Raw genomic sequence first — 13,312 nt, forward strand, 5'->3', positions numbered from 1 at the left:
AGTCGTGCCTGTAGTCACTGGAGCACTGGGGGTTTGACCCCCAAACTGGGAGAGTGGCTCCAACTGATTCCAGGTGCAACATCTGACACCTCTGTTCAAGCTACTGCTCAGAGCCCTCAAAATCCCAGGCCTTGGGTAGAAGACATGAACTTGAGGAAGACACACAAAGGAGAATTTCCAATAGAGCAGCATTTGAATGATTCCTCAATCCCAGAAATAGGTTAGCACTGTTGAACTTACTCAGAGAAAGAAGATCTGTGGTTAACATTAGCTTATGATATTTTAACCTCTTGTTATATGGAATAAAATACATCAGTAATTACTGCACTCTTTTAATTCTTTGTGTTTGTCTTCAAAACAATGGTTACTCACAAGTGACTAAATAGGACCACAGAGGTTCTTATGGACATTAGAGGTCATTGTGCTGAAAGCATAAGTATGAAGCTAGCTGAGGTGATGTCAGTTGTCCGTGGTTTAGTTTGTAGCATAATGTTAGCTTTTTGTTTGGCAAATTTTCAGCTTTCGTCTTTTTTTCTTTAACATTTTTTTAGGGTTTTGTGTGATTCTTCAGAAATGTCACTGACTTTTTCACTGCCAAATATTCATCATCTTGTTGCTAACTGATCTGTTTGGTGCTGAGCAGGAAGTGTACAGTTGACGTTTTAAGCTCTCTTGAAAACAGCTTCCTGCTGTTTCTGGAAACAATGCTGATGACAGTAAGGTGAAAGAGAGGAGAAGAAAAGTAGTTATGGGCAGCAAACCTAAGGTTATAAACTGAAAACCCCTCTTTATGTTGGCTGGGACCTATTTGATGGACGATTCTTTGAGTTCTTACTTGAAATAATAAATGACTACATTAGCCAACACTAGTCCAAAAAAGTGATTGCCCAACGAAACTGTCAGATAATAAAGTATCTTAAAGTGAGACAGCTTTCAAAATGTAATGTCACCATATTCACATCCAGTAATACTGGGCCTGATTAGGTGTTTGTGGGAAAGGGGCACAATATCCTTGAGTTAGCAAGCGCTCATTAGATGTTCTGCCTTGAGTGTCTGAGACACATAGGAGGTACATTTTTAGTGAAATAAGAAAGAGGACATGAAACATACAAGATTAATATGAAGAAGTAAGAAAGAGAAAGTTGGAAAAGAAAGATGAGATAAACAAGGAGAGCAGCAAGAGAAAGAACAACTCTCAGTTCCTGTGTTATTAGCCTGGTGTTAGCATCAGCACTGTTTGCATGACAGAGATTTGTTTTGGTTAACTGAGAGGACAAGAGAGACACAGAACAAAAGAAGAGACTTAAATTCAATAACAATGATGGTGGATCTTCGGCTTTTTCCACAGGAAAACAGATCATACTTTCCCAGGAATGTCTTGAATTCCAACTCTCATTAAATCTTCAAAATCAACGTGACCTTTTCAACTGGATACTGTGCTTGAAAGTGCTATAAACACATTTATTACACTGTTTCTTCTGGAGCTGGACCCACAGTATAGATTCCAGAGCAGCAGTATTCAGTACAACAACACATGGATCTACTTAGCATGCTCCAAGACTAATTGGCCAGTTAGGGAGCCTTATTTTTAAAGAGATGTTGTGTTACACTGTATTCTCTTCTCTTCGCCCCTCTTCTCTTCTCTTCTCTTCTCTTCTCTTCTCTTCTCTTCTCTTCTTTTCTCTTCTCTTCTCTTCTCTTCTCTTCTCTTCTCTTCGCCTCTCTTCTCTTCTCTTCTCTTCTCTTCTCTTCTCTTCGCCTCTCTTCTCTTCTCTTCTCTTCTCTTCTCTTCTCTTCTCTTCTCTTCTCTTCTCTTCTCTTCTCTTCTCTTCTCTTCAGTAGTTCTGGTCAGTATGGGAGTGACTCATCCAGTCAGAGTGAGACAGATGGAAGTGGTCAGAGTCTTTACTACTGTAATGCCAGTATAGCCAGCTGTCATGCCAAATGCCCAAAACTGCAGTCTGTGCCTCCACTCCACCGGCACGTCACACCATTACTGCAGTACAGTAAAACCACTTTACTTACCGTAAATGGTGTGAGGTGCCGGTGGAGTTATAGCTTGGAGTGCAGCCCACACACCTGCAATAACTGCCCGTTCAGTTTCTTCTCTTTGTAGAGAACCGGCCATGCCTGCATTTCACCTTGTTTCACAGCGTCTCATCTGACGTTATTGATCCCATGATGTGGTCAGAGGTGTGGGCGAGGGTCGCGCAATTTGAGGCCACTGCAGTGGGTGTGGTTTCCTTGGCAATTTGAATATTTTCTAAATATTTAGCTTTACACTCCTAGACACATTTAGATTTAGATTTAACATTCAGATTTAGATTTAACTTTTATTTTTTTACATATGACCATATTTTTGACAATAACATATAACATGTTGTTTTACATGAAAATTGTAAAATTTTAACCGAATATTTACATTCAGCAGCTTATAATAAACATTCAGTAGATGAAGTAACAGCTCTGGTGGACAATCCTGCTGTCACCAGGTCCAGTGCACTCTTGCTCAAAACTTGTGACATCTGAGGTATCCCGTTGTGTGATAAAGGTGCAAATTTAAGAGCGCCCTTTCATGTGACCAGTCAAAGTCTGAGCAATTCTCAATGTTGATGTGTCTAACATGTCAGGTTGAGGGATATTCTTGGGGAAGGATTTTAATAACTGTGAGAAAAATTTGTGAGGTAGAAATCTTTGCTGTGCTATAAAAAAAATCTTAAATTTATCACTTGGTCTCATAAAAAAATGTGAGCGAGAACAAAAGTGGTGCATTTCAGTATTTTTGTTGTGTGAAGTTCAGGAACACAAAGAATAGGTAAGGGGAGTCAGAGATTAATAACATCAGTGCATGACAGCCAGCTGGACAACAAAAAAAATGTGTTGAGGCTTGCTCGGTTCAGTGCTGATTATGCATTTTAAAACACACATAAGCACACATACACACACTCATACAAACATGCATACACACAAACACACAAAAGTACATTTGTACTCCCATCGTTACAATTCAATTTGACAGGGCAACTTGTGGTTTTAAAATAAAGCCCCTTAAAACTAGCTTCAGATCAATGTATTTCTCTGTAAAAGTAAATCTTTACACACAGTCTAAGCTGATGGTCAGAGAAAACACCATTAGGTTTTGATAAAAAAAAAAGAAACACACAGAACACAGCTCAGCTGCTGAGTCAGAGCTGTGTGGTTAATCTGACTGACAGTGGCCTGGAAACATCCGCACAAGAGTTCAAACTGGGGTTTTTATGAGAGTGCTTTCCTACAGCGTGTTTTTTATTGTCAAGGTAATATCAGTCAAACTAATTTTTGCAAAATGCTGATTGGCTGGAAGTTGGCAGGAAATTGTGTGTTACTGTAAAAAGATGTGAACTGTAATGTACGACAGCTGATTGAGAAAGTGTGTTTGTAGGTCCTTTGAGACTTTGATAGATCCCACAGCAGAACAAACGTGTTCCTCCTGATTAAAAAAAACACCCTCATTAAATAGATGGGGAATGAAAACAAGCAAAAATGGAAACATTTATAAAATCATTGAATGGGCAACCAATCAATGTGATACGGAACACTTGAGGACAGTCAGGTTTGTAGTAGGACTTCTTCCTCTAACTGTGTAATGTGTTTCTTATACACAAACCCTCCTGGAACACATTACAATTTATGTAGGAATGCACAGACACACTAATTATGTAGCTGTGCCCTCTACTTCATCTTCAGAATCATCTGGTCAGAGCCAAAAACTATCTATAGACTGTTTAAGAAGCTACACTTCTCTTACACAGTAAAATCTTGCCACGTCAAGAGGACATTTGTACACCATAAACGCCATCTACTGGTCTATCTGGAAATCATGGGTTTGTTTTCAAACAAGACAGGCCTCCATGTGGCCTCTAGGGGGGAATACAGTAGTTAACTCATTTGGACCATATAGTAGGGAGAGAGAGAGAGTGAGAGAGAGAGAGAGCGAGAGAGAGAGCGAGAGAGAGAGAGAGAGAGAGAGAGAGAGAGAGAGAGAATAAAGCAATGGTTATTATTAATTGGTGATTAAAATGAGCAGGGATTATCTATGTGACTCCTGTTTATGAGCTGTAAAACACACACACACACACACACACACACGCTCAAGCATGCATCCATGCACACATGCGCACGCACGCACGCACGCACGCACGCACACATACACACACTTTTCAATTTGAGGCCATTCTTAAATAACCCTTGACAGTCCAGAGTAATTCTTTCCAGAAAAAAAGCCAAACCACAAAACGTAAATTGCTCAGGTTGACTTTTGTTTTAGTCTTGGACTTTATTTGGATTATCTAAATCTGTAACCTTTTTCTGCCAGGGTCCTTAACCTCAACATTCAGAAAATGTTCTGCATGAGGACCCTGTTACCAAAACAGGAGAGGATATTTTTTTCCCCTGTTAAAGGTTTTCAATGAGTAACTGCATGCTCTCTGGGTGTAGTTGTTGGCTTTGGTTTGTTTAAATGAGGGAGAGATCCTTCCAAAGCAGATAGAAGGGACAAGAAGTCCTAAACAAAAGAGCCCAACCTGCCATCTTGAACAGACAGACAACAGCTGCTGGTCCCTCAGAGGTAAGTACATGAACAGTGGTCAGACAAATTCACATCCATACAGCCATCCATCTTAGAAACCTTTTTATTCTGGAATACTCTCATACAATGTACTCAGCAGTTTTTTCATAAAAGTGGGGAATTAAGCAAAGTATCCATCTTGTATGAGATATGTAACCAGAACTGATTAAAGTGATGAAAGCAAAAGTCAACTTTGTTTTTTAGAACTACAGAGTTATTACTAATACTTTTATCATCTAAGTCCATCCTTTTTTTCAATGCGCTGTAACATAAGGTTGGATGTTGAACAGTAAGTCATCATTTCCTCTGCAAACCTCCAACAGGAGTGGATGGTTTCCTCTCATCACTTCATGGACGTCATCTGTGGTTCTCACAGCTCGACCATTCAGCTTCACTATAACGTCACCTTCCTTTAGCCCTCCGCTGGGAAGACAAAGAAGATTTCAGAAGTTCCAAAAGGGACACATTTAAAATGTGTACACAGCAGGGGTGAAAGTGGCTTAAAAGTCTTGCCGGAACTGTACGTGCACCCGCCGACAAAGTCTGACAGTTTTTAATCGGTTTTGGGTGATTTTTATTACAGTTTTTGGGTGTCTGTTCCCCACACAACTGCAGCCCCCATAGCCCCACCCTTCCCGCGCTACCCCTGGAAATGCTTTGAAAACTGCTTTTTACAGTAATTGCCCTCTACAGTGCTAACAACAGGGAACAGGCAGACATGAAAAAACAGATCGTCAATATCACTCAATGATTTATTTAGCAAAATATCAGTTTACACTTTACAGTGAGTGACACAACACGAAACGTGGAAAATTTCAAGAACAATTACTAATTTGGTTTTACCCTCTGTTTTGTTTTCTTTCTTTTTTTCGTTCCGTGAAAGCAGAACACGTGTGGTTTTAACCTATCAAAGCCAACCAGAAACGCCTCGCATGGAGATGCGCTCATGGGCACGACTCCATGTCAAGGCGTTTTCACACTGAACGCGCAAGGCGCAGGTTGCGCGGGGGAAGTCCATTCATTGTGTATGTGGGCGCGCTGTGACGTCACATGACCGCAAACCAAGCCCTGCAACTCGGTAGCGCTGCGCGTGCTTGCGCCCCACCCCGCGCAGCGCGCCGCGTCTGCCGCGCTCAGAGTGAAACCGCCTTCAGACGTTGTTTTCTTTATTTAATATGGGATTTTGACAACTCCCTTCTCCTCCTTTTTTTTTTAACGAAACTCCGTTCCGGCCGTGAATATTTTACCGAAACTACGTTCCGGCCCGTTCCGGCTCACTTTCACCCCGGTACACAGTGCACACAGCTAAAATTCACAATCAATATTCAAGATAGAATCAAAATGAGGGCACTCGGAGAGTTCCGCATCGTTCATTGGTTCTTCCTTCGACCATGCCACCAGGCAGACAAATGGCAATGATCACATGACCCACTTGACAGAAGTAGTAAAGTATATCTACATTGCCAAAAAAAAACACCCGAAAGCAACATCACACCTTGGCTGAGGAGAGTTACCTTGATAAATTGTCCCAACAACATGTATTCGGTTCTGTGTGCATGAGCTTAGATTTTAACACAGGCATGTGAACATACTTTTCTGCCGCGGTGTTTGGTATGACCTGCTGCACTAAAACGCCACTGCTGACATCAGGGAAGTCTGGGTTCTGACTTTTCAGCTCTGCTACAAGACTGAGACAAAAAAAAAATACACTTACACTAAATCTGCTGCTCATGTTTAAATACATATCATAATTACTTGCATTACTGATACTATAAATAACATCCAGTTTTATTCAGTAGTTCAAGATGAGGGATAATATGCATCAAAAACTCACCCTCTGTTGATAGTGAGCATTCTGATGCCTAAGAAGCGTCTCTTTCCTCCTATAATAAACATAAAACAGTCGTCAAGAAAGCAAATCCATTCAAAAACACCCATAAATCACCAAAATGTTGCAGCTCTCACCTGCATCAGATTGGTGATTCTCCAGTAATCCAGGTGTGGTGGTTTCATCTGTCAAGTGAAGTGAGATAAAATATACTGGGATAGAACTGTTTCAAAGAAATGATTCTCAAGCCATTAATTCTTTATTTTCTCCTTTACCTTTGTGTTCTTGAAGCTTTGACCCCTGACCTTTGGTGTGCTTGATCTGTGACTCTGTGAGGAAGCGGCTGATTCGGTCGGAAGGTATAGCAAAGGAGATCCCTGCTGTCACTTTCAACGTGGTGATACCAATAACCTCGCCATCCTAAATGAAATACAAATCAAGGAATCTGTCAATATGACTGTCTGTCAAATATGGCTGCCAGTGACTGTCATGTGTAAATGGTTAGAATATCCAGAAACACTGAAAGAGTCATTTAGAATCACTTTGTAGATCATCATTACAGTCATTAAACTCATATAGCTTCAGTTTTTCCATTGCTAAAACACTTCACTCCATTGTGTGAACCAAATTTCCAGTGGCCTAAACTCATGAATGTGAACAAACTCTGTGAAATACAGCAGAGAGTGACTGAAGACAGTCAATTTTGATGGAATCAACAGTGTCTCAGTCAACTACTGGCATGTCCTCCACAACAGACTTAGCATGAACAAGTGTACATAGGAGTCCTCTTTAAGCGCAACTCTGCTAGAGTCAACGATCTAAGATATCTGTTTGTGCAAGTGTGACCTACACACACTTTCAGTGCTGATGCTTTAAATACAATTCTATGTTCATAGGCCCTACTGTTACTGTAGGATGGTAACTGCAGCTGCTACTTTTAGTGTACTGTAAACTATATTGTAATGTGTATATACTGTAAATACACTACTGCATGTGTCTGTCTTTCTGTATCACTTTATGTATTTACTTCACTTTATGTATCTACTTTTCATCATATTTAGAGTGTGTTTAAACTGGATTCCATTGAAAGGACTAATGAATACATTTTCATAAACGAAGCAGGGTTCATTCTGGTGGAGAGGCAGGAACATAATTGGTCAATGTGCCATTGTGGAAGTCCCTGGTCGGCGTGGTGGCAATGTCACCCTTTGTGCAGCCATAAGTAAGTGGGGGTTCTCCATCATCATGCATACCTGGGGTCATATAACACTGAACATTTTACATTTCTGGGTGGTCTACATGATATTATGGCTGCGTTTGAGCAGCTGGATCAGCAAGCAGGGCATCCATAGTTGGAGACAATGTCAGCATTCACTGTGCTGTCCTGTTAGGTAAATGGTTCACCAACAATCAGCGCTTCATAAAGGTTTTCTTTCCATCTTACAGCCCCTTCCTGAATCTAATGGAGGAGTTTTTCTCTGTGTGGCAGTGGAAGGTCTATGACCAACAGCCCTACAATTGGAAAGCTTTATTAGAGGCTACTGGGTTCGGCACACCCGAGGATTTTTTTTTTCTCCCCTTTGCCTGGGAAGGGAAGTTATTGCCTGTGATGAGGATGAAGTCCTCTGGCCGGAACCCACACAACGACAAGATGTTGGTGAATAAAACTCAGTGACTTTGATTGTGCAGTGGGGTGCTTTTCATTTAGTTTTTGCTAAGACAGTGTAGAATGTAGATATCACTTTGACAATGTTTTTATTTTTTGCTTGCTTTTAAAACAAACACTTTCTGTTAACTACATGCCTTGGATGCTGTGTTCTAAATTATTTTATGTTGTGTCTAATGAATGCTCTGGGGTGAATACATTTTTTTTCTTGCTGTGTGTATGATCAGAACACAGTGTTTGGTTTTGATCGCAGGATAAATGGTTTTGAGGTGATGGTTTGATTTTGATTGAAAAGTGGAGATTTGTGAATGTAGTTTATAGTTAGAATGCAACTTTTAGATTTGTTTTTAAGCTTTTGAGAAAATGGGTGGAGGTTTCAAGAAATGAGTTTTAGCAATTGAGAAAAACTGTAATCTGTTTTTAGAATGGATGGAGGAGGAGGAATGGTCATTAGTAGAGTTCTGACTGGAATGATACAAGTGTATTTTGAGGGGCAGGGAAGGGGGGTTGTGTGACATCACAAAACCTCTCTAACATGAATCTCAGTCTGACTGGCAGTCATTGCAGCAGTACAAACCGGTTATCTTGTCATTTGTGATCACTGAATAAATTGACTGCCATGTACATCCATGTGGGCAGACTGACAGACAAACTGACAGACTCAGCATCAAAACTATCCAGAGTTTCCAGCGTAATCTCAGCCTGTCATTTTGACAGTCATTACAGCCACTCTATCATAGACCCTCGGACTCCAGACACCCTTAGGCCTCAGTTTCACTTCCTCAAGGCACCAGAGATGCAGTTTGACAATCTGATGAATGAGTTAATCGAGCCACAGACAGACACAGAGATAAACACACAGAGGTTCTGCAGACATTTCTGGAGCTGGTATATTTACACACCATATTTGCAATAAAGTTTGAGATTTGCGATATTATTGTTGACATCTTGATTCCCATCCAGTAAAAAAGCCTGAACAACAAAAATACTCACCAAGTTAACAAGAGGGCCTCCAGAATTGCCATACTTGTCACAGAGGAGTTGAAATAAAAAAGAAAAACAGTTAATTGGACTTGTGCAGACAACTGAAATCAAAATACAGTGTGAAACATCATTGTGAGACCTTGGTGTATGCAGACTCCTTCATGTATGTGAGTGTGTGTGGGCTCACATTGATAATAGCATCTGTCTGGATATAGTCTATGTCTGAGTCCTTGATGCCAAGCTCCTTGCCATCTCTCTGTGCAGTGCTGACGATGCCGATTGTGACGGTGTTCTGCAAGGCGAAGGGGCTGCCAATGGCAACCACAAACTCCCCAGGCCTCAGATCAGCTGAACAGCCCAAAGGGAGGACGGGAAGTTTCTTCTACTCCGCGTATGTACCAACAAACACACATATATTAAGTCAGACTTATTGTCACACACGAGGAAGGATAATAATCATAATGTGCAACTTGTACTGAGAGATAATCCAAAGGATTAAAGAGACATTGGAAGAAAGGCAGACAGAGAAAAAAAGGAAGAGTTGAAACCTTACAAAAGTGTGGAAGTATTTGAGATATCAGTGTGAGAATACACACATCAGCGTTGTGTCTGTGAGTCAAAGAGAAGGTGTTTGGATGATTTCCTGCAAGCTGTCTGAGTGTCTAGTGCAGCACTCTCAGGACTTGGCACAGAGGCAACTCAGGATGCGGGCACTAATGCCTTTTGCACATGAGAGGGTTGAAGGGCTGAAGAAATAGAGCATGTGTGTTTATACAAACTGGAAAAAAAGGAAAGGAATAGAAGAGTTGTGTTTTTACCTGAGGATTGACCTTGATTGTGGCTATGTCGGCTTTCCTGTCAACGTCTCTGACCACAGCCTCGTAGGCGTCACCATCATGGAGTTGAACGTGTAGCTGAGGCCTCTCTGCTGCTGGGTTACTTGGGGTGATCACATGAGCATTGGTGATGATCACACCTGAATGAGTCACAATAAAACCAGAACCGCTGGAGAGACGCACATGGTGACCAAAGAGAGGATGTCTATGAAAGAGAAGACACAGTGTTGATCAAGCTGTCATGTCAGCAGAACATATTTAGGAAACTTCATTTCTGGGAAGTCATGCATTATTTAAAAAAAAAAAAAAGAAAGAAAAAAAGTCCATAATGGCATTCACAATGGTTAGGAATAAGAGAATAAGGTTGCATTTAAATAAAAATGAATCTCTTAAAATCATAACTACAGAATCAATTTACACACACAAACACACACACACACACACACACACACACACACACACACACATAACTCACCTGATGTACAGCTCAATGTGGACAACAGCAGGGGCTATTTGCTCAACCACGTCAGCTATGAAGTTGAACTTGTAACGAGGGCTGCTGGAAAGGACTTGGGCAGAACGTATACACACACACACACACACACACACACACACACACACACAAACGCACGCGCAAACAAACAAACACTATTAATGTAAAAGTATATCTATCTATCTATCTATCTATCTATCTATCTATCTATCTATCTATCCCCCAAATGTTAAAATGTTAAAATAACAATCTAGGAATCTCAAGGCAGACCTAGGGTAAAACATCCCCTACTTAGTCCTACCTGGAAGTGAACACCGTCCTTTGTGCACTTGGTGAACTGCCGGTCTCCCCTTCCTCTTACGGTTGGCTGCCATCATCTTACACATATTACCGTAAGTTTTGCCGTCGCTTCCACACACTTCATGCTCGATCTTACACCGACAGGTCCCCCTGGAGTACCGCCGCCTCCCCACAGTGAGCATTTTGCACTCCAAGCCATCTCCACAGGGTAGGTCGTTTTTGAGGCCACAGGGGTCACCCTCACCCGGGTTGCACACAAGGCAGCAATTACACTGGTCCCGTACGTACCCACCGGAGCAGCTTTGGCTCGGACACGACCTTATGTCGCACCGGGACGCGCACTTGTTGGAGCGCACGGCTCGGGTGGATTGGTGCGCCAAGAGAAAAGCCGCTGACAGTAAAAGTATCTGCATGATATAAATATCGAGAGTGATTATTCCTCAATTATTATTCCTCAGTTGTTCATGTTAAATGTGTCCCCTCCAAACATGGCCTTATGTTTAGAAATAAATCAATAAAGTACTCGAAAGTTATCTGGCTAATCTCTATCTCTATCGCTGAGGTGAAAACAATTAAAATCTAAATGAACAAGTTTTTTTTTTTAAGTCAATATAGTCCAGCAGCCTTGTGTCTGTCTATCTCTGCATCGGAGAGAGACTCTCTCTCTCTGTCTCTCTCTCTCTGTCTCTCTCTCTCTCTCTCTCTGACTTTCTCTCTCTCTCTAACACACACACATACGTCACTGTCACCCTAACTGCTGGGATAAAATGCCCTACAGCTCCATCTAGCAAAGGTACATCAGAACACAACCTTTATTAGTTGCAGAAGCAGTGGCGGAGCCAGGAAATTTTCTGTGGGGTGGCCTGGATAGTTAGTGATAATTTTTGTGTGGCAATGTCTCTAATCATCTCCACCATATTTGGAATGCAGGTAATGGTGGAAAACATAAAATCATATTCAGTGTATGTAACTTTTTTCCTTATGTCTTCTAGAAAAGAAACAAAGATGCTTACGCTATAAAAATGTTGCACAATATACAGACAACTGTACTGCTTACTGTGTTTAGAGGACGCGGGTTGGGTGATGTTCAACTCAGCCTGTAGTGTTTACTATGAGCTCATTCTCTTGGTCTATAAGGAATACACAGACATAATTTGAAAAACAGTTGATTTATATTTATATTAGTTTTATAAAGTTAGGATGACTTCACCAATGCATAAAGAATTTAGACAATGCTTATACTTTTTGCTATCTTTTCTTGTTAGTGAGCTTGCTGGCGGCGAAAAGCAAATCTTCCTGCCGATATTATAACATACCTGTCATGTGTTTGGGGCACTCTGGATGTGCCCAAATTATCGTTGTCACACCTAAAAAAAAACAGATGTGTACACAGGATGTGCACGCATTTAACGTGTCTGGTAGTGCTGTGGCAGTGCAGAAAAGGTTCTGCATGTTGGAAAGTAGTGACAGCTGTGATGCGGTGGTTGCATCAGGTCGTGGGTGGCCAGTCGGGTGGCCAGGATTCTGTGTGAGGTGGCCACGGCCATCCCATGCCTCCGCCATTGTGCAGGAGCAATTACGCTTGACATGCATTAAAGGTAGTGTCAATAAATAAAGTGATATGATAGAATCACATTGTCTATTAAGTAGGGCTGTCACTTTAATGTGTTAATTACATAAATTAATTACACTACAAATTAATGCGTTATAAAAAAAATTATTGGAAGATTAATTATAGAACACTTGAGTGCCAATTCAATGCAAATTTTACCCAGACACGAGCATTTTAAACTTGGCCCATTGAAGAACCCATATTTGGCAGTGTCACGTCACTTCACACGTGTGTCACTAGTCAAACCAAACGAAGCAGGACTGAGGTGACAACAGGAATGGACGTGTCTTGGATGAGTGAGGCGAGCAAATCTTTGCTAGGGCCTTTGAACGGCAAGTTTATTTACAAAAAAACCCACAGACAGTCAATGAGAACATGGTGATTTGAAGCTTTTGTGAAAAAGAATTTTCTTATCACCGATGCTGCCCCAGCCTGACGTGTCATTTAAACGTTAAACATGTCTGGACAAGTTCCACTGTTACCGTTGCAAGTGCTACTGTGAGCTCACATCGCCAAACCACGTTTACAGAACTTGGGAAACAAATGACACCTGACAAACTAAATCATAAAGTGGGTTGCTGGTGATTGCATGCCAATTTCAATCTTAGAAGACAAGGGGCTAAAAGAGGCGTTTCAGATAGCATCGTCGTATGCAACTTTCAAGCTAACTTCAAGAACTATGGAGATGAAAAAAATTCACCAGTTGTACAGTGATGAAAGGAATGCCAAAGAAGAACTCTTGGCAGGGGCCTACCACATTGCCTAGGGGATCACTTGACGTCAGTGAGCAATCATAACTACTTGGGAGCCACAGCACACCTAATTGATAGTTAGTGGAAAACTTAAGTCTTTTTCATTGAGCAAAATGGTGACCGCTCCATTGCGCCAATGCAGGCAATTTGATGCTGTGACAAAGGAATGGAAAATCGAAAACAAAGTGACAACCAATAGTGCAAGAAACATGGTTGCAGCAGTACGTCAACTGCC

General features: G+C 41.3%; 1 protein-coding gene across 1 annotated transcript; it reads right to left on the reverse strand.

The window, feature by feature from the left end:
* Nucleotides 1–4,768: 4,768 nt before the first annotated feature.
* LOC147256944 (serine protease HTRA3-like) lies at nucleotides 4,769–11,253 on the reverse strand. The gene is made up of 10 exons (XM_086210057.1): nucleotides 10,715–11,253; nucleotides 10,396–10,489; nucleotides 9,903–10,125; nucleotides 9,272–9,466; nucleotides 9,094–9,126; nucleotides 6,710–6,854; nucleotides 6,572–6,619; nucleotides 6,441–6,489; nucleotides 6,199–6,294; nucleotides 4,769–5,029 (listed from the first exon to the last, which is right to left on the reverse strand). Exons 1-10 carry the CDS (start codon nucleotides 11,124–11,126, stop codon nucleotides 4,861–4,863), a joined length of 1,464 nt encoding a protein of 487 aa, XP_086066183.1. The 5' UTR covers nucleotides 11,127–11,253; the 3' UTR covers nucleotides 4,769–4,860.
* Nucleotides 11,254–13,312: the final 2,059 nt, after the last annotated feature.

Source organism: Aulostomus chinensis, chromosome 8 (genome assembly GCF_037954235.1).
Source record: "Aulostomus chinensis isolate RoL2024-O1b breed Wild chromosome 8, RoL_Achi_v1.0, whole genome shotgun sequence".
NCBI lineage: Eukaryota > Metazoa > Chordata > Actinopteri > Syngnathiformes > Aulostomidae > Aulostomus > Aulostomus chinensis.

Coding starts and splice junctions, on each gene's coding strand:
- LOC147256944 (XM_086210057.1), bottom strand. CDS start 11,126: ATGCAGATACTTTTACTGTCAGCGGCTTTTCTCTTGGCGCACCAATCC. Junction 10,126..10,395: donor CACATTGAGCTGTACATCAG/GTGAGTTATGTG, acceptor TCTCTTTCATAG/ACATCCTCTCTTTGGTCACC. Junction 6,620..6,709: donor AAAGCTTCAAGAACACAAAG/GTAAAGGAGAAA, acceptor TTCACTTGACAG/ATGAAACCACCACACCTGGA.